The sequence below is a fragment of the Xylocopa sonorina genome, chromosome 2, assembly GCF_050948175.1.
Source record: "Xylocopa sonorina isolate GNS202 chromosome 2, iyXylSono1_principal, whole genome shotgun sequence".
Taxonomy (NCBI): Eukaryota; Metazoa; Arthropoda; class Insecta; order Hymenoptera; family Apidae; genus Xylocopa; species Xylocopa sonorina.
Window position 1 is genome coordinate 13,548,910 of NC_135194.1, and position 21,538 is coordinate 13,570,447.

General features: G+C 47.6%; 2 protein-coding genes across 3 annotated transcripts in view; both read left to right on the top strand.

Annotated features, from left to right (window-relative positions):
* Neto (Neuropilin and tolloid-like) overlaps nucleotides 1-17,495 on the top strand; it is a 79,507-nt gene extending 62,012 nt beyond the window's left edge. For both annotated transcript variants that reach the window (XM_076910169.1, XM_076910168.1), the window contains 6 exons: nucleotides 1,759-2,019; nucleotides 4,853-5,007; nucleotides 5,486-5,735; nucleotides 8,281-8,396; nucleotides 14,570-14,707; nucleotides 16,188-17,495. In XM_076910169.1, coding sequence (XP_076766284.1) covers nucleotides 1,759-2,019; nucleotides 4,853-5,007; nucleotides 5,486-5,735; nucleotides 8,281-8,396; nucleotides 14,570-14,707; nucleotides 16,188-17,201 — 1,934 coding nt within the window. In that variant the 3' untranslated portion in view covers nucleotides 17,202-17,495. The remainder of the gene's footprint in view (nucleotides 1-1,758; nucleotides 2,020-4,852; nucleotides 5,008-5,485; nucleotides 5,736-8,280; nucleotides 8,397-14,569; nucleotides 14,708-16,187) is intronic.
* A 281-nt stretch (nucleotides 17,496-17,776) lies between these two features.
* The window catches only part of LOC143433060 (uncharacterized), a 75,249-nt gene continuing 71,487 nt past the window's right edge, over nucleotides 17,777-21,538 (top strand). The window contains exon 1 of the mRNA XM_076910172.1: nucleotides 17,777-17,886. Coding sequence (XP_076766287.1) covers nucleotides 17,792-17,886 — 95 coding nt within the window. The 5' untranslated portion in view covers nucleotides 17,777-17,791. The remainder of the gene's footprint in view (nucleotides 17,887-21,538) is intronic.

Genomic DNA, 21,538 nt, shown 5'->3' on the forward strand with positions numbered 1-21,538 from the left:
AGTGACTAATTATCATTATCGTTATTATTGTTATCGTTATTAATAATTAGCACGGAAACGGGCAATCAAATCCTTCGAACTGGCGCCCAATCGATTGGTAAACGTTCAAGAACAAATACGCTGCCTCCACAGCGGCGGTATAATTTTCAGTCAATAATTTCCTTGCTATCGCGACCGGCCGTGGGTGGTCCGCGCGCATAAATTCTTGCCTGGCGCACAAACGGCAATACGAACCAGATATTTTATTCGCAAACACCGGATATTTACGAGCGAGCCACGAGCCGGGCGTACGGCTGCATTCTCTCCTACCCCTTCACCGTGCCCGCACTTTTATATTGCCGTTTCGCCAATCTCGGCAGAGATACACCAGCATAAAGCGCAAACGTTCATCGGATCGTTTGGAATGTAATAGCAATTACGCGCGCGCGTTCGCCGCGGATACGCACGCTCGCATCCACCTTCGACAAGGCTGTCTCTGTTCCCCGATAACGTTCGAACAATTATACCTATCCGAAGGCAACCAAGCGGCCGCCTCCGTGCGATTAATCGCAAAAAGTCTTGTTACGCCAGCCGCGAACAGTCGCGAGTTTTCGGTTCACCATCGACCAGTTAAAGTGAAATCTAATGATAGGTTCGCGGCGAATAATTCACGGATAATCGTTGGTACGCGATGAGAATGCGAAGGCGCGTTCGCATCCCAATGGCCTCGTTAGAGATCGCATCGGGTATCCGCGGAGTACAGCGGCGCCGTTTCGTCGCTAAGGACACGATTCACCGGGGTGATTTTTATGGGACGCGTCGTTCACGTTGTCGTCGCGCTCCACGGGGATGCATCGCGGATAAGAGAGCGGTGGTTTCGATTTGTCGCGCGGAAAACGCGATAAGTTGTCGAGTGTTCACCCCCAGGGGTCGAAACGGGCCGTGCGAGATTTCAACGCTCGAGCGTACGTCTTCCTTTTTCCCCCATCGAACCGTTAAGCTGTCTGAGGCGTTCCAAGCTGCTGCGACACGTTCCGATAAAACGCGCGCTAAGTAGACGACGGGTTATATCTCGCTTTAGATAGTTTCGCGAACTAGAAAGGAATCGAATCGAAACGGTGAAACCGAGTTGAGGAACGGACGGGCAACGCAGCCACTTTTTAGACACTTCCAGCTGTAAATGAAAAGCTCCGTTCGTGCGATTTTACACGCTGCTGCAGCTTAATGAGCAATTACTTCCACGAATTACAGTTGCAATGAATGATTTCTTTTTCACCCGGGACAAAAAGGGAGCGGAGGAGTGCTATGCTGGGAACTGAACCGTGTATCTGCTCGTCGACGTGTAGCGGAGCGGGAGGAAGAAAAAAAAAAGTTGCGCGACGACTACGACGAATAACCTGGCCGGGTGCCAGGGCGACTTCCGAGACTAACGACATTAGAATATTTGTCGTGCAAGCCGACCAATCGCAGCCGTATTCGTGCACGGGAATTCGAACAATCCACCAGCGACATTGCTTTACTTTTAGATCGTCTTTTTCCTGCGAACACCACCTAGGAATGTTTTCCTCGTAACGTGACTTCGTGAAAAGTATCAATGATGCCACTGGCTGGCGCACGTACAGGGTTTCTCAAAAGTGATATTACAAATCTCGAAACGATTCGATCGAACAATTACTACGAAACCACATCGAACCATGATTTCGCGTTCCCAGCAATCGCGCCTTCGCGTTCAATTTTTCCGCTATCTCTAACGGCAGCGTTATCATGTTCTTGTTTCAGCGAAGGAAGGTATGCTGCTGAAGCTTGACTTCCGAGACGAATTCAAGCTCGAGGAGAGCCCGGACTGCCGTTACGATTACCTCGAGGTACGTGACGGCCAGTACGGCTACTCCAATCTCCTAGGTAACTTCTGCGGCACGAACTTCCCCCCTGAGATCACGTCGAAGACGAGACACCTCTGGCTGCGATTCCGCAGCGATGATAGCATCGAGGCCAAGGGCTTCAAGGCCGTCTGGAGTATGATACCACGGCCAACCTACCGTAAGTCCACGGCATTACGAACCTTCCCTTCATCCGTCACACGTTGCCACCATCGCCGCGGCGTATGAGATTCGCTCGCCAGCTGGGGCTCAACCCCGCCCCAACCGGGGATCTACGTGGCACGGACGAATCGACGGAACAACGTCGATCTGACGCGAGAGATTATTCGCAGGGTAACGCGAGAGTCGATTCGACGTCTGACACGTGTCGCTTTATATCGTCCCGGAAAATGGATTCGACTTTGAATTCTGCCCGCACGAAGACCGCGTCGCGTACATCGCGCGTGTGCATCGAAAGTGGCTTCGAAGGGTATACATTTTTTTCTATCCAGGAGTCGATTTTCAAATTTCCCCGACGCTGGTTAATCGGATCCCTCGTATTTCGAATCAGATCGATCGGAAACGGGCGCGCATTATGTTTGGCGACTGGGACGGGAATTCGACGGACGTCGGGGAAAGAATAATGATCGCGACCCTTGTTAACGTTCTATAGAGGAGATGGTTCCGTCGTGAGTACTTGGTGGTTCTCGTCGCGTTCTTGGTCGAGAAATTACGAGACACTTCAGGAATAGATGATCCACGGCAGTGCCGAAGTACCCACCGTGCAAGCGCGGACGGAAGCCAAAATTAATTCATAGTCACCAGGAGGAACAGGGGAAGGCTATGAATACACGGTATACACCCGCAGCTAGAACTATCGGGGTTCTGCATAGATCTCTTTTAGTGGCGCCTCGTCTTCCGGAGCGCAACGAGATTCTCTAATCCCGTTCGGATTACGTGACTAATTCTATTAGAATTTTCCTTTAGAAACGAATCCCTCCGCCTCTATACGTTCCGCTCCCGACTACCTTTAGGCCATTGTTCTTTTCCCCCCCGATGGAAATTAATTGGAATCGAGCGCGAAAAAAGTCCGCGTTATTCAATAGCATTATATCGATACGAACATAAAAAAAAGGGTTCGCGTTATTTTTACAGCTTTATTTCCTACACTAAAGCTATCGGCAGATCCTTTCGTCGCAATATTTTCAACGGACAAACATTGCCGGGTTATTTTGCGTGGATGGATTTTATGATCGCACGTGGACGTGTCCATGGAGAGAGAGAGAGAGAGAGAGAGAAAGAGGGAGAGAAAAGGGTAGGAATTGATGGCGGGGCGAAAATTGTTATCCATTCATTACGAACAAAAGCGATTGGCAACCGGCGGTTAGAATTCTCAGATTAGAATTCTGATTCGGACATTAGCCCCGACGTTCGGTGGACGTTGGGAAGCTTCCAATCCACCGGGAATCCCCCGACTCAACCGGGATCTTTGCGCAAAGTTTTTTTATCTCGAGCGGAACGATAAATCCTGGATACGCGCGGATACGCGTTGAAAAACCAGCACTCGACGGTGGCTAAAAATACATTCAACGGTTCAAGTTTCTCCTACCGCTTTGCAACAATGCCCTATTTGTGCGGTACATAGCAGGATTTCTGTGAAAAATTTCAGTAAAACCCTTCTGTATCGGACATCTCTGTTCGAATTTCTGTTTCCACGCCGTTTCATAAATCGACGATACCGGTGGGATACCGTGCGCGTACGTGTACACGGATACACGTCGTTCCACGTTCAATGTTGCTTGAATCGTTGACCTTTGCTACCGATGCACCCGTTTAATCTTTTGGCAAACGATATATGTATAGAAATTCTCTAGCGCATTTTCTATAAATGTATGCGTACGCTCTAATAATACATTATTTCCCGTTTACCGTAGTTATGAAAGAATACACGATGTATAAATTGTTTCGCGTATAATAATTCACGAATAATCTCGAACGCACCAGCTCTACGAGTCACGAATTTCGTATCATGATATTCGCGGCTTTAGAGAAAATAATATCCGGTCACTCTGTCCCCAAAAATATCGATACCGAATTAACAGTACTTCTACGTCGATTTTCAACCTCGCATCGCACAGTTCATTTATTCTCGCGCGTTTAAGCTCGCTCAATGAACGGTGAATACCGTTCAAATATTTCGTTGATGTTAATATCTCCAAAAACGTGTGGTTCCTGACATTCTCGCCAGTCGATCTTAACGAGAGGCACGCATTAAAATCACAGTCACGACGAAAACCGACGGTAGAAATTCAAGCACCCGACACGAGGGAAAATTAATCAGACGTCGCGGTGGGGAGCTGAATCTTTCCGCGCGTTTGATTAATTTTACCCCCCCGTTCATTGTGCGCCTTTGGCGGCGAACTTTATACCGCCAATTCGAAACGGAAAATTAATTATACCACTGACAATGGCTGGCTATTCTTTTGTTGCTTCCCACGGCTGCTGCTTTTTATTCCTCACCCTTTTTTCCCCTTTTCCCTCTCGCTCCCTTTGCGAAGATTTGCTCGCGCTGAATGCGTTCATCGTTGGCTCTCGTCGAAGTCCTTGCTTATATTGCCCCTCGACCGTGAGAAACGGAACGCTCACGCAAACTAGTCGACGGAAATATAATGATTGCGCGAAAATCCTACCTAATAACGTACCATTCGATAGCTCGCAAAGTTGATAATATTGTTACAACTATACTCGATGGGTTTCTATAAGCAACCGACAGCGAGACTGAGGGAAGCCGTAAAGCTGGCTGCACACATTCAGATAGACCCCTCAGGACTACCTGCGCGAGTACACCGTTTCATCCCCTATCGGAGCATTTCCTTGATACAACTACGCAGTTAAACACCGTAACACCCTCGTTCCGATAGGTCTGCACCGAGTACTCGCGCACGCAGGTCTGACAGGTGCGACCCGGAAGTGTGCAGCCGATTTAATATTGTAATAGGCGTGATTGACAATAGGGATGCCGCCGGAAACGGAGCCGTGCGTGAAACACGTGAGCGGCGTGCAGGCGATCATCAGCAGCGAGGACGTGAAGGACAAGAAGAACGTGTCCGAGAAGGAGGGCATCCCTTTGGACTGCCTGTGGAACATCACGATCAAGGAAGGGCAAAAGGTAAAGTTGTCACGTGTCGATCCTGGCTTTGGCCACGTCGATCCGGTTAATCGATACCAGCGACGTGAAAATGGAACGGGTCCTCCCGTCGATATTAAGCCGAGAACTCTTTAAGCTTGGTCGTCGGGGGGGACAAAAAGGGCCGACGTCACTGGGAAACGGGCAACGCGTATTTTGAGCGGAATCCGTCAGAAAGACTTTATGAACGCGTCCCTTTGCCGAGTGCCTTTGATCCCTGGCTACCTCTTGCTGGGACGACCGTTCTTTCTGGTCAAACGAAATCGCATCTGTCACGAAAATGGCAGTAATTTTGATGCTCGCGGAGTCCCGTAAAATGCGCCGCCTAATTGGTAAAAATCCTCCCTGGCTTACCACTGTTCATCACCGGGGACAGAGTACCCGCGGTGTAATCGAATGGCGCGGATAAAGAGGAACGATCCCCTGGCCTTTATCGTACAGAGGCACGTACAACTTTCAGATTCAGCTGACGTTCTCGGACCCCTTCAAGCTGCAACGACCGAACGAGTGCGACGCCAACTTCGTCGACATATTCAAAGAACGCACCGACATGTCCTCGAGAGAGAAGAATTTCTGCGGCAGCATCGCCGACACCGTCCTCATCGGGACCAATATCGCCTTTGTCAGGTTTTACGCGGAGCCTAAAGCGTTGAACAGCAGCTTCGAGGCCGTGATGACAGCGCTCAGGGACAGAAACACGGGAGACAAACGTGAGTTCACAAACGTCCACGATTAATTGTTCATCGTTGTACGCTTTATCAACGCTCACCACGGCCTGTCTAAACGCGGCGTCCTCGATGATATTATTTCACAGAACGCGTACGAGTGCTTCGGGTTCGTTCGAAAGTGTGCCCTGTATAATCGCGGCTGGAACGTTATCGTATAATTACCGCCGTTCCCTTTCCGAATGTACACGTGCGGCTACGTACCAATCGCGCGATTCGATTCGATACGAGCAACGGTCGAATATCTACTGAAAGTATCGCGTTATCTTCAATGGAAAGTTTCGATCTGGAGTTTAATCAGCCTTTAACCGAACGTGGAATAAAGATGTAATTGTCCTTCGAATAACCGGTCGTAGTTAACACCCAGCCGTTTGGGCTTTAACCGGGGACCGATAGCCACTGGTACCATTCTCATCGCGTAAAAACGTTTCGAGTGAAAATGGCGGGCGCGAACAATGGATTGCTCGAAATTTACGCGCCCTGACAAAGAGCAGCGATATCGATTGGTTAAACAGCGTGACTGATTAATTTGCAAACACATTCCGAAAAATTACTGGAGCTCGCGGAATGCGTTGAACGACGACGAGCCATAAAGGCAAAAGCGGGCGCAATCTAATTACATTTTTCAACGGGCCATTAGGCGTGAGAAAGAGGGACGCACTCGCAATTGGTTAGACTTTCACGAGCGCCGTGAACAAGGAAGTTTAATTTCCATTAGATGACACGCCGCGCGAATATAGCCAAGGTCTTTGTTCAGGGCACGCAAGTAATTCCGATGTTAAGTTCCATTAAATTTAACACCGACGTGCCTTGTTCGGCGGCACCGTGATCGGATATAAAGATATACGGTATAATGGAAATCTACAAATTAAAGTCTCACGCGTTTCACGGCGGGACAAAGGAACGATGTAAAAAAAATTGAGACAGAGACGAAGGGGCAATTAGATAATTGCTAAAACTAATCGCTCGTGACAGAGTGGGTAATATATTACTCTTTTAGGCGGCGTTAGAGTACTATTGAAATTGCTACACTTTGCTCTGGGGAATACAGTGGTATCGCATTATTATAACACATAATAGAGAAAAATTGTGCCATTAAATAGAGTTATATATCCCATTGGTAACCCCTTATGATAATTAAAATATCCATAATACACTCGTCTGTTAATTTCCATTAAGCAATTCTATTACGCCAACGAGCAAAAGCAGGAATACTAAAAAAAATCGTATAAAACAAACCATCAGGATCGAGTTAAATCAAACAGATTCCACCCAGTAGAATTTGGAATATCTCGATTATGCAAAGTGTCTCTAATGTAAACGAAGAATCGATAACGTCGGGGACTGAGACTGTCAATCGGATTGGGAATCACGAATCTCGTTCCAGCAAAGTCAATGAAACCGGTGAAAAGTTTCTTACGCTCGCCCCCGGTCTCGATCGACGCGTTTCCCCTCGCGGCATGTTTCGAATAATTCTTCCGCCGCGAGGAACAAAATATTAAACCTCCCGCGGGGCTCGAGCCGCGGAGTCGCGCGAAATATCGTTAAAACTCTGTGAAACGATGCATTCTAGATGGAAACGCAGTCAGGAGTAGTAGAACGGCCCCAACCTCAGACATAACGCTTTGCCTCTATTATCCGTGCCATATTTCAAAGTCGAGGGAAAAGCGATCGGTGCTAGTCCGATTTTGGGCATTGAACCGGCCGCGGATAGGATTATGCGCACGTCAAACGGGAATCGATACGCGACGTGATAAACGATTAACTTCTTTGCGAGTACAGTGAAATCCTATCTAGCGCAATTTATAGAATTCCACGCGCGAATAGTTTGCTAATAATTGTTGATTGAATCGAGACTTGAATTTTGTAACGGAGATACGATTGCTTTTGTCGCGTCGAACTCCATTCCACTAATCCACCGATTGATAATTACGTTGACACTGATGAAAGGAAATAATCGGGTTAACCGGTTCACATCGCGGGGAATAATCGGTCGTGAAACGATTCGAATTCTATATTAATGGCGGCAGACTCGATTGAATGGCAAATGGAGTGAGCTGCAGCGGTGCGGTTACGCGTGCGGAATTCTCCGGTTCCACCTCGGAACGAGAAGAATTTCTGCCCGCCCCTACGCCTGCCGTACCCGCGAAACTAATATCTTACGAATGACTAGCCCGGGGACTCGAGCAAAATTCACTTATTCCCCTGCATCTCGAGCGATAAGATTTTCAATGAAAATTTCCTTGCACACCGTATCGTTGAACAGTTCGTAGTACAGGACAGAATGTGCGAATAATAGATGACAAATTCCTCGTGGTTCGCGTTACAGAATTTAACACCGTTTTATCGCTAAGTACGCGTCCACTTTCTTCTAACCGATCTGTCCGACGTCACGTTCGTGTCCGTGCTGCTTTAATACGGCAGCGATCATTTAAATCCCCCGTTAACATAGATGCGCACGTGTACGTAAGAAGCTTCGATGTAACTCGAACACGCGTATTTAACTGTGCTTTTCGTTAATCTGTTCCAGCCTGCGAAGACGACGAGTACTACTGCGAGGACGCGACGTGCATCGCCGCGGAATTGCAGTGCAACGGAAGGATCAATTGCCGTTTCCGTTGGGACGAAGAAGATCAAATGTGCAACGTGAGTGGGGAAATATTATATCCAGGGCAAATTCAATGGCCGTTGTTCCGGGCTCGTTAAATGTTTTCCGATTTTCGAGCTTGAATCATTTCCGCCCCAACTGTTCATCCCCAACCACCTCCGCCCCTTTACCTCGCCGTTTCGCTCGATCCTCGCGGAAACGGCATCGTTTGCGCAAACAGAGTCAACCCTTTCCACGTTATATCGGTGGTTAAGCGAGCGTCGCGTAAATCTTCGACGCGGATGCTTTATTTTATGTGTATCGCGACGTAACGCTGAGAAGTTTGAGGATCTCGAGGGACTTTACGGGACCGTATAACAGGAGGACGACGAAACGGGACGTTAATAAGATCTCTTCGTTTTCTATTCCAGCTGTAACGACTAGTTGAACCGTTCGTAGGCACGGTTCCATTGTGCCGTTGCTACGAGCGAGGCTACTTCAGAGAGTAGCTGTAGTGCTTGTACACGGGAACGAGGGAGATTCTTCAGCGTGAAACGTGCTTACGTATGATATAACGCATTATCAAAGCAAACGGATGGCAGCTGCGATGTTTGATAAGCAACGTGACACGGTTTCGCCACGACGGCCGTCCTCCTCGTTTCTTGCTGAGAACGCTGTCGTTCCCTAGCCCGGAATTATCCGGCATCCCAGTTTCTTAGTGCCAAACCGGGACATTTGGTGCGCAGCAAGAATGACACGTCACCCAGACTTAATCGCTTTCCGCCGTTTCGCTCTGCCTCCGCTTCGTTGCAGCCGGCTAATTAATTTATTCGGGGCAAGTAAACCAATTCTGCCCCGAAGGCACCACCTTTACGGGGAATGTATTTAGCGCGTACGCAATCATATCTCGTGCATGATCAATTAGCAAGACGTGTTCATTGTTTTCCCGTTAAACGTCCTCGAACCGCGCTACAGGATCCTAGCCATTTCGTGATCCCCATTAGCATAAACATCTCCAGAGGATCGCTGACAATTATACTGAAATTCTTCCGAGTGGATTAAAATACATCATCCACACTGAACATGCACGTTCGTAATAACGCGTTGCTTTTTCGTAACAACGACGAGCATCCAACGTATACGACCCTAACGGAGACTCAATGTCCTTCTGTTTCCCGTTCTCCGTTCCACCTCTTAGTGGTTAATTAATTTATAGAAAGCCAAACAAAGCCAGTCACTCCGTTTAAACTTTTCAAGCTCTCACTCGTATCCACCATAGGACTGTTATCGGAATAAGTACCTGTCTATGCAGCTGGTCTAGCGGGAATGGATGCTTTCACCAGCCAGGGGTGGAAAATAATACGCGCTCTTGGCAGATTACCAAACGCCGCAATGGCACCTACGGGATATTAATTTAACGACAAATAATACCGGTGATACGGTGGTGTTCGATCGCGTCCCTGTTTCCACGCGCGTACACCCCTTTGACGATATCCAACGGGCGTGGGTCGATGCGTCACTAGCGCACCCTTGATCGGCATCTAAGCAAGGAGCATCGATACGGGTGTACCGGCACCCTGTTCCGCCAATCCCTACGACGCCGATCGTTGTCTACCCATAATCAGATTAACGTCCCTCGATGCCATGCATTTCCATCAGAAACGGGACACGATCATTTACCACCGGACAAAGGATAGCCCCGACCAATTAACCCTCGACTTTATACCTTCCCGCGGCAGCAAAGGAAACACGATTCACGATCGAGTGGCTCGTTAATGCCAAATCGACGAAACAGCGAGGTCAAATAGCGTTGGTGGCGAGCGAAAATCCTTTCCCTTCAAGCTTCGAGTTAAGATTAAACAAAGGGTGGCCTGCAAATAGAGTTTCCGCCAGACAGGCTCTTTTAACAGGTGAAGTAAAACGGAAGCTCCCGTTTAAGCTACAAAAAAAAAAGCGGGATCCTCTTTGCGGTCACTTGTTCCGTAATGTTCATCCATAAGATCGCAAACTTCTTGTCCCTGTGCGGCAGACCACGTTAAAGGGGTTACCCCACCGAGAGACGGCAGTTCGAGCATTCCTTTGTACTGGCACGATTTATCGGGGACACGATGTACAAAGCTTTATCCTCTGTTTCACAGCGACGCAGCGCGCGAACAGTGTCGCGCGGTGGATCCATTTCTATTTTCCCGGGGACTCGACGAGCGTGAAACGCACCGGTATAAACAACCCCCTCGCGCTCGCGTAGAGAACACTGCGCTGGCATTCTACTGTCATTTTCTCCACAGCCCGCGGCTCGCCTCGCGATGCAAATGTTTTTAATGCAACGATTGCTTTTGACGCGAGTCCTCTCTCGCTCGTTCATCCGTGAAACGCTCGAACGCTTATACCACGCTTCACCAAGTGCCGTGATTCGTTCTACGACAACACGTGGCTCACGATCTAACGGAATTCCGCATCGAGTTCACGGGAGCAGAGCGAAACTTATTCGAGATTCTCGATTCGCGGATCGCGACGTTCCCCGTCGCGCAAGAATGCTCCATAACCGTATCGATAGCTATCCATCGACTTCCCGACGCGGGAGTCTCGTGAATTCATCCCAACTGTCGCGAGTCGGAATCGACTTTACGTCCTGGGCGGCCCGACAGAAAGCAAGAGCGTGACGGAGCGATGTAAAAAATGATCCGCGCTCCGCCACCCTTCCGTGGGGCTTGTTTAATCTTTTAGAGGGTGCGCGGAGAATTACGCGAACGACCGAGACATTTTTTACTGGCCGACTTAAGCGACGAGAACTCTCCAGCAGATGGTCGGCTGTAACATTTCTCAGTCGTGCTCAAAGGGACATCGAAATTGCGACTGAACGTGATACGACGAGGTGGAATAAATGTAGAAAATGAAATCCGCTGAGCTTCGCTTTCGTGAAAACTTATGAAGCCAAAAAAACAAATCGTTCGTAATTACACGTGGATAATGGCCGGCATTCGAGTCATTCTCCAGCGGCTGGAAACCGAAAGAGTATCCGTCTGGCGCGCGGAATTAATCAAAACTTACCCGTCCATTTTCGAGGCCACGTGACCCTTGCAGGAAATGAAAAATTGTGGACAGCGTTTACGAACTAGGTTGGATCTCATCTCAGGGCTTTTTGTTGCCGTTCATTGCTCGGCCTTATTCCTGTCCGGGTGCCTTCCACTATCCACCTGGTCGTGTCTCACGACTGTAATAAAGCACGACAAGATTGTGCGCGGCGATAGCGGACGCGTTCGCACGCGGCCACGAAATTGACGGCAGCACGACGGAATGCACGATGAAATCGCAGCCGGATACACCATGCCAGCCGTCCTATCCAATTTTATTCCCCTCTAATGGAAAGTGCATCCTCCCCTACGTACCATTTATCCCGTTTCGCGCTCGCGCGGAAATACCAGTGGAAAGCAGTCGCTGCAGGGAAAAAGTGGCGTCGTTTGGAAACAGCCGCAAGTTCGCGTGCAACGTTCCCTCCTTGCGCGTTATGAAACCACGCGTGCGATTAGATGGATCAAGATGTTGAAAGTTACAACGATGTTTCGAGCATCGCTACTTTCACTCGAGAAGAAGTATCGATGGACCTAGGGATTGGTGTTCGAGCCTCGTGTCGATTGGAATAAGTCGCATTTGACTCATCCACGATCGACTAGCCCACGTCTTCATTTATATCCATCGTTCGCCAGTCCCTTCTCATGAATATATCGATTCCACCCTGACGATATAATAATTACCGCCGCAGGAATGTACTTTAATTATATCGACACTTCCGGCGTCCCCTTTCTTCTCCTGCCACAACGTACAGACACGCGTACGTATATACGTTCGTTATTTCTCGGTTAATGAGATGTTCTTCACCGTTTTCGCTTGCGACTAATTATTTCTATTCTCGGGCGGAAGAAGAAACGGGTCCTCCGCGTACTATCATTAATTTGAACGCGGCCAGTCCCCTGTCTCTGCAGTGATCCAGGTCAAGGAATAGGCGAACCTACGCGAAACGAACAACGCCCCTCGTTCGTCATTGAGAGCGCCTCCGCGTCTTGGTAGAAAAGACGTCCTGATAAAGCTGTAATGCAAAGCACACGGGACAAGATTTTTCTTTGTCAACGCGGGACGTGCTGGTCGTAACGCCGAGAATTGTGTCACTGGTGGAAATAACGGTATCTGGAACGGGGCTAAACGACGCGTAACATCGAATTCGCCGTACTCAATGGAATTCTGTTCCAGCTCAGCATAAATCCAACGGTGAAATAAATTTCCCTCCATGGTTCGGTATCCCGAGCTACTTGATGTAAATAGGACTTCCGAAAGGGACGTAACGGTGGGAAGGGGGTGGGCCAGGGGGAGGTTTTCTGGTTTCATGAGATTGCCTGGTAGTGACACAAAGGCCGGCGTCAGTCACCCATAAGCCTGATGTGACAGAAAGCAAATATTTCCCGTAGCAGCGTGACTTGCCTTGTAGCTCAAAGAGTTCGCGTTGGTCGTGACGTAACCGCGAAGAAGGAAATACGAGAGAGGGAAAATATTACGTGTCCAGCGAGTATATTCGACGGATAGTTTCGCGTTCGCTCGCCGTGCCGTGGTCCATCGAACTTCGATGGATTATACGAAAGTTTCGTCTCAACGATTGCAAGTCAAACGCATTGCGCGGAGAAAGTTCCAGTTGGAGGTACACTTTTACGTTGAAATATTAATTCCGATGAAACGCGTTGATGCAAAGGCACACGTTCAAAAGCGAGGGCAATGATCGAAGTGGAAATGAAACTTCTGTTTGTATAATTTCATTGATCAGCCCAATGCGGATCGCAAAAAGGGGCTGCAAAAAACTCCAACAACATCTCTCTGCGCGCGATTTAACGACCGAGTCGAATAAATGCGAATACAATCGAGAATTTCAGGAATCCGCTTTCAGGCTGGAGTAAATCTCAGCTCGATAGCGAAGGGACGGCATCAAGCGTGTCCCTGGCCGCGGGAGCAGTAGCCGCTCCATGTGTATTTTTGCACGGACTTGCACAAACACGTAAAACGTCTGTTGGAGTGTGCTCGCCCATATAAGCATAACAATAAACCTCTCTGGCTTACGGAAGCAGAAAGAGGTATTTTCAACCCCTCAACCAGAGTTTCTCGTTCCCCCCTCAGCCATCTCGTCGTTTCCAGCCACCTTCCTACCCCCTCGCGTATGCTACTGCCGGTTCAAGTTCTCCCTGAGAAATGTTAGAATCTAATTCAGAGAAATCTCATTCCCTAAACAGTCGAGAGAATGTTTCCGCGGATATCCCGACGAAAAACAGGAACACAATAACGCCGTCTATTTCGTTAATTGTGTCTGTTGCACGCGAAATGTGTTCATTATGCGCATTGTTTTTGGTTACGCTTATCGTGGCTACGTGCAGCCGTGGTTTAGCGATCCGCGAGGGAAACATATTGCGCGAAGCGAAGATCATCGTAACGCAGATACGAGAGGGAGTCCATCGGCCCGCTGTTCATTTTCGGAAACACCAGACGCGTTTTATCCTCCGTTATGTCCGTTGTAGCCGCGAAACTATGATGGTAACTTTTATTCCCGTTCATAAAAGTTCCGGAACGGCCGGGAAGATTTCGAAGCTAAGCCTCTGGCGAAATATGCTCCCTGCGCGTATCCCCGTCGTTCGGTAAATTTTTATGACAGGACTCTACGATAAATACAGGGCGCGCGGTAAAAGGCGACGGGGAATCTGTTCCTCAGCGACGTCTAAAATACATCGCACACTCGTGCGCGATAATGAAAATCTCATCTCCAAGTCCTGATCTATACACACGCGGGGGCGGCGCGCGACAGAGCGCTACTAAATTATGCCAGCGATATTTAACAATGCGAGCCCGCAGCTTGCGAACGTGAGAAACGTGCTCGAAGGTACACAAAAGCTGATCAGAGAGCGAGATTCAACCTGGTACGTTATACACAACTTCCTATGTTGCGTTGGTAATCATTCCCAATGAATATGTACTCTACGATCCATCAACACGAGCCTGCATTCCCGATGAAAATTCTGCATACTCGAGCCGATAATTGGCCAGACACCATGATCAATTTACTTATGTCACCAGCGGGTTTACGTCGTTATCTTAGCGATTCTGAATAGCTCGTCCTCGAGAAGACGCGCCTCCGCAGAACTCGAACAACTTCTCCATCGAACGAGAAATAATACCCTCTTACCTTATGTTTCTATTTCAGAAAAAAAAATCGCGGCTAATCGATTCGCAGCATATCGTCATAATCCTGATCGTTTTCTCGCTGATCATGTTCGGCATGAGTTTCGCCTTCGTCTTCAACTGCGTGCGGAAGCTGGTCCGGGATCATCGAATCATCCGGGTAAGTGAATCTCCACTCACCAGTTGCTTCGTCTCCTATCTTCGCCAGCCTCCTGGAAAACCAACACGAGATACAATCCGTAGTTACGAGCGTCTTTACGATCGTAGAATATTCTGGCGTGGTCAAAAATATGCAGACACAGGTTTTCGATCGTTATTAAAAGCTCGGTTACGACAGGGATATTTATCCGAGCGAGTTTCAAATCGAAATTCGTGCAGCCTGTATTAATTTTATACTTCGTTTCATACGTCGTTAGTTTCGTTAGCTAATGTTAAAAGCTGCGCGTTAATCGCGTATCACTGTTCCAGATTGAAACGAGTAGTTTCGAAGCGAATGAAATTTCTTCGAAACTACCGAGTGTTTGGTTTATCCAGAAGACGGGACACGCTTAATATTCTACGTGGACACGTTTATCTCAAAGATCGCTTACAATATCCCGACAATACTGAGCGTATCGACAAATCATGGGGAACTGGGGATTCTTTGCGAATTACACGTGATTCGCGTTACCGCGCGCTTCTGGAATTTCAATTAGACTTCGAATATCGTAGGATCCCGATTCAATCCACGATTCGAACTTGTCACGTACGATCACACGTGTCTAACGTTCACGCATCGCGGAAAAAAAGAGATCGATACGATACAATGCGAAATGAGATCGCACGATTCGCTTCGTCCATTCACGGGGGATGCGGGATGCAGAATTTGTCAGGTACCTGCTGATGGACATTAACAACCGAATGAAAATCAATTTAAAACGGACGAACGAACGAATTGAAAAACCGGTAACTAGTTATGGCAATTTGTGGGTGCCTCGTAAAACTTCATTTGTTAAACGGTTCTATCTACGTGTAATTACATTTATGAAATATTTCGCGTTTTCGGTATATTAGTTTAAACGCGGGAACTTCCCTCTCGACGCCTATATAACGTCATTACTTGTTTTATTGATACCGGAATTTTAATATAAATTCGAGGCACGTATAGTGAACTAACGAAGCGTGGAAATTTGCGGTTCGAAGTTACGGAGTAACGCAAAAATATTCGACGGAGAAATCAACGGCGCCCCATTACAATTTTAATACCACGGAACAGAAGTACCATACAACATATTGTGTACTCGTTCGGGGTTAACAACCAGCTTTGTCATTTGCAGAGGTTCTTGAAGCCGAAATGAAGCGTAGTACAAGCAACGCGCACGCGAACACTATCAAAGGGAGCCGAAACGAGTAACGTTGCGTTCTATTAAACGGCACGGGTGGCGTATAATAGTGTTTGTTGAAAGCTATTCATCGAACAGATGTTGGTTATGACGCGAGCCATGCAAATATATAAACAGTTAAACAACGAGTTAAGTAATATAAACAGCGGCAATGATATCAACACCGGTTGATCGCTAACGATTTCCGGTTACACTGGGCCATTTGTTCACCAATGTTCCCCCGGCTAATTGAAAGAGAATTTGTTTGCCTTTGTTTAGGAACACATCAGACAGTCGAGGGAGAATCGATTGGACGAGCTCGGTCGTAAGACGACACCCTGTCCAATCTCTTCCTCGAGAACTGACATCAGAGATCGGGGAAGTAACTCGCCGAGTCTGGAGGTGATCCCCAGCAAGGAACTTTTACCGCCCACTACCCTAATAGCGCAGGATTACACGAAGGAGCTCGTATTGGAGATGGCTTACAATACCAGGGACATGAACGACATCCATCAAAGCAACAACGTGAGCAACGCCACCCAGGAACGTCTGCAGGAGACCAGCGAGGAGCCGGAGATGCGCGATAATTCTTGTCAAACGCGTGAAAGTCTGTTCGAGGGCCGTATACCGGAGGGCGCGATGTCCGTTGGGTTCACGACGTTCGGCGTTCGCGGGCACGGCTCGCAAAACGGGACCAATCACCTTCACAGCCACCGACACCACCACCTCCACCACCACCAAAGTCCACAGCAATCGCGGCAAAGCTCTCAGAGCTCGCAGCACAACGCGCAGCTGTCTTCGGAACACGCCTCGCAGCAGTCGAGCTCTCAATGCTCCGGTTGTAGTCCAGCGTCGAGGGGCCGGGACGGCAGCATGGGTATTTGTCCTAAACACAATCCAATACCGGCACCGCCCGGCTGGTCGATCCACGAATCCACCTACCAGTTACCTTTGCACCAAGCGTCCACTTATCCGGAACCACCGGATTATCCTTCGTATCAAAGGTTTCAAAGCCCGAAACCGAGCAGGGAAAACAGTGCCTATCGTCAGTCGCCCCAGTTATTGAGGCAGGGAACAGTTGGATCTGGCGAGAGGTATGGCAGTTCCGTCTACGGGTCTGGACACGGATCTAGCAACACGTCGAGCGGGCAACATTCGAGCACGCCAAAGTGTCCTCAGCAAACGACGCCCGACCCGAGATACAGGGCGGAGGCGGTGATCGAGGTGGATCAGAGGCGACCATTTAGTATAGAGAGCACGAAGAGCGCCCCGGATGTAATCGCGACGCACTGACGCCGGGGTCCTGGGGATTGGGAGCCCTACAAGAGACGCCATCCCCGTCAAACTGTCACTGATCAGCAGTTGCCTAGTCGGAACGATGGAAACAGAGTCACTGTAGCGACGCAGAGCTCCTTGGACGACGATGCTTCGACCAGCTCGACGATGGAAGCGAACTCGTCCTCCTGATCCAAGTATACTGGCGCGATCGATCGGGCCGACCAGCTGGACCGTGCGGATCAGGACGATCTCGAGTCTCTGGGCAAGCCCGCGAGGACCGTTTATCGAAATTCCGAGGCGTCGGGGTCTCTCGGTAGGAGAAAACAGGACGACGTCCAGTTGGAAAACGGCAGAACGAGAGAGTCGGAGACGAGGATAAACGATGCATCCGCTCCGGAGTCTAGCGGGACGAATACCGGGTCGTTACGCGGCGATATTGCGGCCCTACAGTCGTCTGAACGCGGCGGAACAGAGTTAATAAGCGGTGTTCTGGTTGCGAAAGAAACGCCAGCTAGAGCGGCCTTGAAACTGAACGATCTTCTAATCCTGAAGCCACCCGAGGCGTTCAGGGCTCCTATCTTCCGTTGCAAAACACCGACCCTGGCATGGCAGCACTGCGGCTGCCTATCGCATTCCCATTTACCGCCGCGGAGATCCTCGGTCATCTGGAGTGCCTTGAAACACTACAACCAGGAACCGTTCTACCGGACCTGGCCTAACAGAACCACCAGAAGGTTCTTCCGACCGTCGAGGAGGACCGTGGGCACTCAAAGTTCGTTCGACGGCTCACGATCGTCCCTTGGCGCTCTTCGTTGCGTCGTCAGATCGATCGATATGACCGAGAGGTCGATGGATCTGGAGATCGGCGCCACGATACCTTTCTAGTGTTTACTTTCCACACGCGAGGGTTTCTCTTCCGTGCGTCGGATCGATTTGATCACGGACCAAAAAGATATTTTTTACGCGAGAAGAAACGGGCTACCGGTTCTACTTATCGTTAACGTTACGGATACGAGGTTAGAATTGTTTCTTGTTATCGCTTAAATCGTTCGCTGTTCGGTAGACGAACGTTAATTATCGATAATTCATTGCGTTACAATCGTCGGTTCTTGTTAACGTTACATGCCATTCGCTGTTGCTATATCGATGCGTTCCTTTTATTGGATAAACTATGTACAGTCACTTACAGAAACTTACCTATACCTTGCAAATTTTAAATCATAACGAAGATCGTGGTTATATTTCTACTTTTACAGATGTGACTCAGAAAGCTCGACAAGATACACTTATAATTTTGATTGGTACGGAGAAAATTTGTCGTCAAGTCACCAAATTTTCCGACAACATGGCGCTTGATCTTTCAAGTTTGAAAGGTATAGGAACACGTAAATTTTTCTAAGTGCATATTATATCACGCCTAATCAAATACAAAATTTAGCGGAATACGTGGTGTATGTTACTCTCTACTGTTATAACGAGGAGGATAAATCAAATATATCGATACGATGAATTTCGTTCTCCGCCATGTTGGTTATGTATCAACGCAAAGAGTGAGGTACTCACCATAATTCGTCGTTTTCACTGCATTTTCCTTAATTGCGTCGCTCTCCGGTCGTTGACGCGGATCACCGAATGACACGTCGCGGATCGTACACTTTGTCGTTCGAAGCCCGTGTCCGCAGACTTAAACGCGACGTTTCCTTTCTCGCCCGAAGAACTCAAAACGTAACATATCGAGACCGAGGCACGCTTCGTAATGGCGATAGTCATAGCCGCGCAACTACAGATGGCGTGTCGCGGCGGACATGCGGTCGTAATCCAATTGTTTGGAAGTGACCGCGTAGTGTTTACGAAATTGCGTCGAATTCAGAGTGAAGTGTACAGATAATCTGTTCGTGGAAGGGCCGGAAGCTATTACTTCGAGGAACGCGTAAGTAAACTCCTCGTTAGAGTATGTCAACACGCTTGATGAACGACGATATTCAGGTTGAACGTAGCCTAACCCCTTTTTATACGCGGTATCGATTTCGCGATTTAATTATTGGATGCCTAAGCGTACGGATATATGATACTATGACATTAGGCGAACTATTTTTCCACGGTATTTCCATTGATAGTCAACTATGAAAGGTGTTTGCACGCACACGGTCGAAAGAGAATCGAAGGGATGCATTTACGAATCGGTAACGCGTTATAGTTCGAATACGTTCGATTCGAAGCGTACGATCGGTAAGAAAGATAGATTGAATGAGCAAGCGAAAAAGTTTGTCAGTTTCTACGCGAATCTTCTAAACGACGTCACGTGTATTTATCATTGAAGAAGTAGAATGTACGATAACGTGTGCAATATGTTTTCAGAGAATGGATTGACGCACGCCCTAGATCATTGGCTGTTCCGTTGCTTTTCGCCGTATGCAATTCGTCGATCGATCGAACGATCAGAGAATTCATTTCCGATGGCAGCGTGCGTCGATCGTGTAGCAATCAGGTAAATTATTTAATTAGTCAATTAAATCGTTGAACGTTCGAGGGAGAGAAAACGAAAGAGCGGTAGCGAAACGAAATGGAAGGAAAAAGCGCGACAACCACGTGCGTGTTAACCATAACCGTTGTAAACAGAGTACGATGTTAAGTTGTCAGGAAATCTAGCGGTTATTAGTAATCGAAAAAATTCTCGCTTCTGTACAGGTTACGTGTTAACGTTTATCGTTTTAGGACAGGAATGTACAGAGTGTACACATTTGTATATAAACGACACACGAACGTCTGTTGAAATGATACGTCGGACGGATAATAAATATAGTACTTTTAAAATAGCCCAAATATTTCATCCAGCATCCTATAATAACCGTACGTTTATCCTTATAAATTATTAAAGCGTTGAGCGCCATAGAAGCACTCGAACGTATCTATAGAAACCTGATCTTTTTCCTTTCCATTTGTATCGCTTACTCTAAAGAACAGCCCTGGAGGCATAAGTACTTGTAACAAAGGTAAGTCCGCGTTGCTGTCGATGATTATATCCAAGAATCACGCTCGCTTCCAAAGAACTACCCCTATTACGTTAACGGGAAGTAGATGGTCGATTGGCAGTCACATTCCGATGTTCCTACCTGCTTATATTCCACTTTTCATTCATTTTCCAATCAGAGAGATCAATTCCAACTCGCAACACGCTACATTTTATAAATATTCATGCGCGTATCCGTTTTGCGAATATCGAATCATAAGAATGGCCTTTGCAGACAACTGATCAGCTTTAAAAAATTGCTTAATTAACTAAAAGTGTAATAATCCACGTGAGAGGTAGAAATCCGATAACGGACAGGCTGTAACAAAATTTCATATTCCGATACAATTAGCTTCTCCGTAATGATATCTGATACATATTGGAGAAATCGTACAGTAATTTATAAATTCATTGTACAATGTTTAAAACCAATCAACTTTGAAATTTAATTTTCCACGTGATATAAATGTTATTTAAAATAATAGACACGGTCTGAGTCAATCGGCAACCTATTTCCCATTGAGAGAAAGAAGTGCTTTGTCTACTTATATGAGATCGACCACGACTCGTCGAGTATTACATTTAATTATTGAATCCTTCCATTTTATCCTGTGCTTCCTCGCGATCTACATTCTTTATCCTACAAATATGGATATATGGATACGAGATTCCAAAATACCGCATATTTTTCCTCAACATTTATTACACGTAAAACATTTTACACTTCCTAATTAAATGTGAATGTTAGCATTTCCATCGAGTTTTTCTCTGAAAAATACAGCGCTCAACGGAAGCCGTGGTCTTCTTGTTTTCTTATTACGTTTTTATTCAGCTTCCATCAAGTAACTCAAAACGCCACGATACAAATACCACGTACCTTGTGGCTCTTAATTAACAGCAAATTACCCTAGACTGTTTTTTAAGACGTATCTACTGTGATAATTAATTATATCTGCGCAACGAGCTTTCCGCTCATTGTTGCGCACTGTTTTAATGAAAAACAAATTCAGGGAAATAAACTCTTCCGTCGAAGTCGTAGTGGCACACGGCGTTCACGTCGTATAAAAGGAAAAACGTACAGCGGCAAAGTTAATATCCCCGAGCATTGCGCAGGCCCCTGAAAAACGCCGTGTTAAACAACGAGGGAAGACCTTAATTTTTGCTCGTTTAGCGGAAACCTAACCGTTTGACGGGGGTAGATCAAAGAAACGCAGATAATGAAGACAGATGAGTTAAATCGCGGCAAAACACCACTACCTGTTACTGAAGCGTTGCAACCCCCCATATGCATGGATATAATGCGCGTCCACCCGCGTTAAACCGCGTATACGTACGTACATTG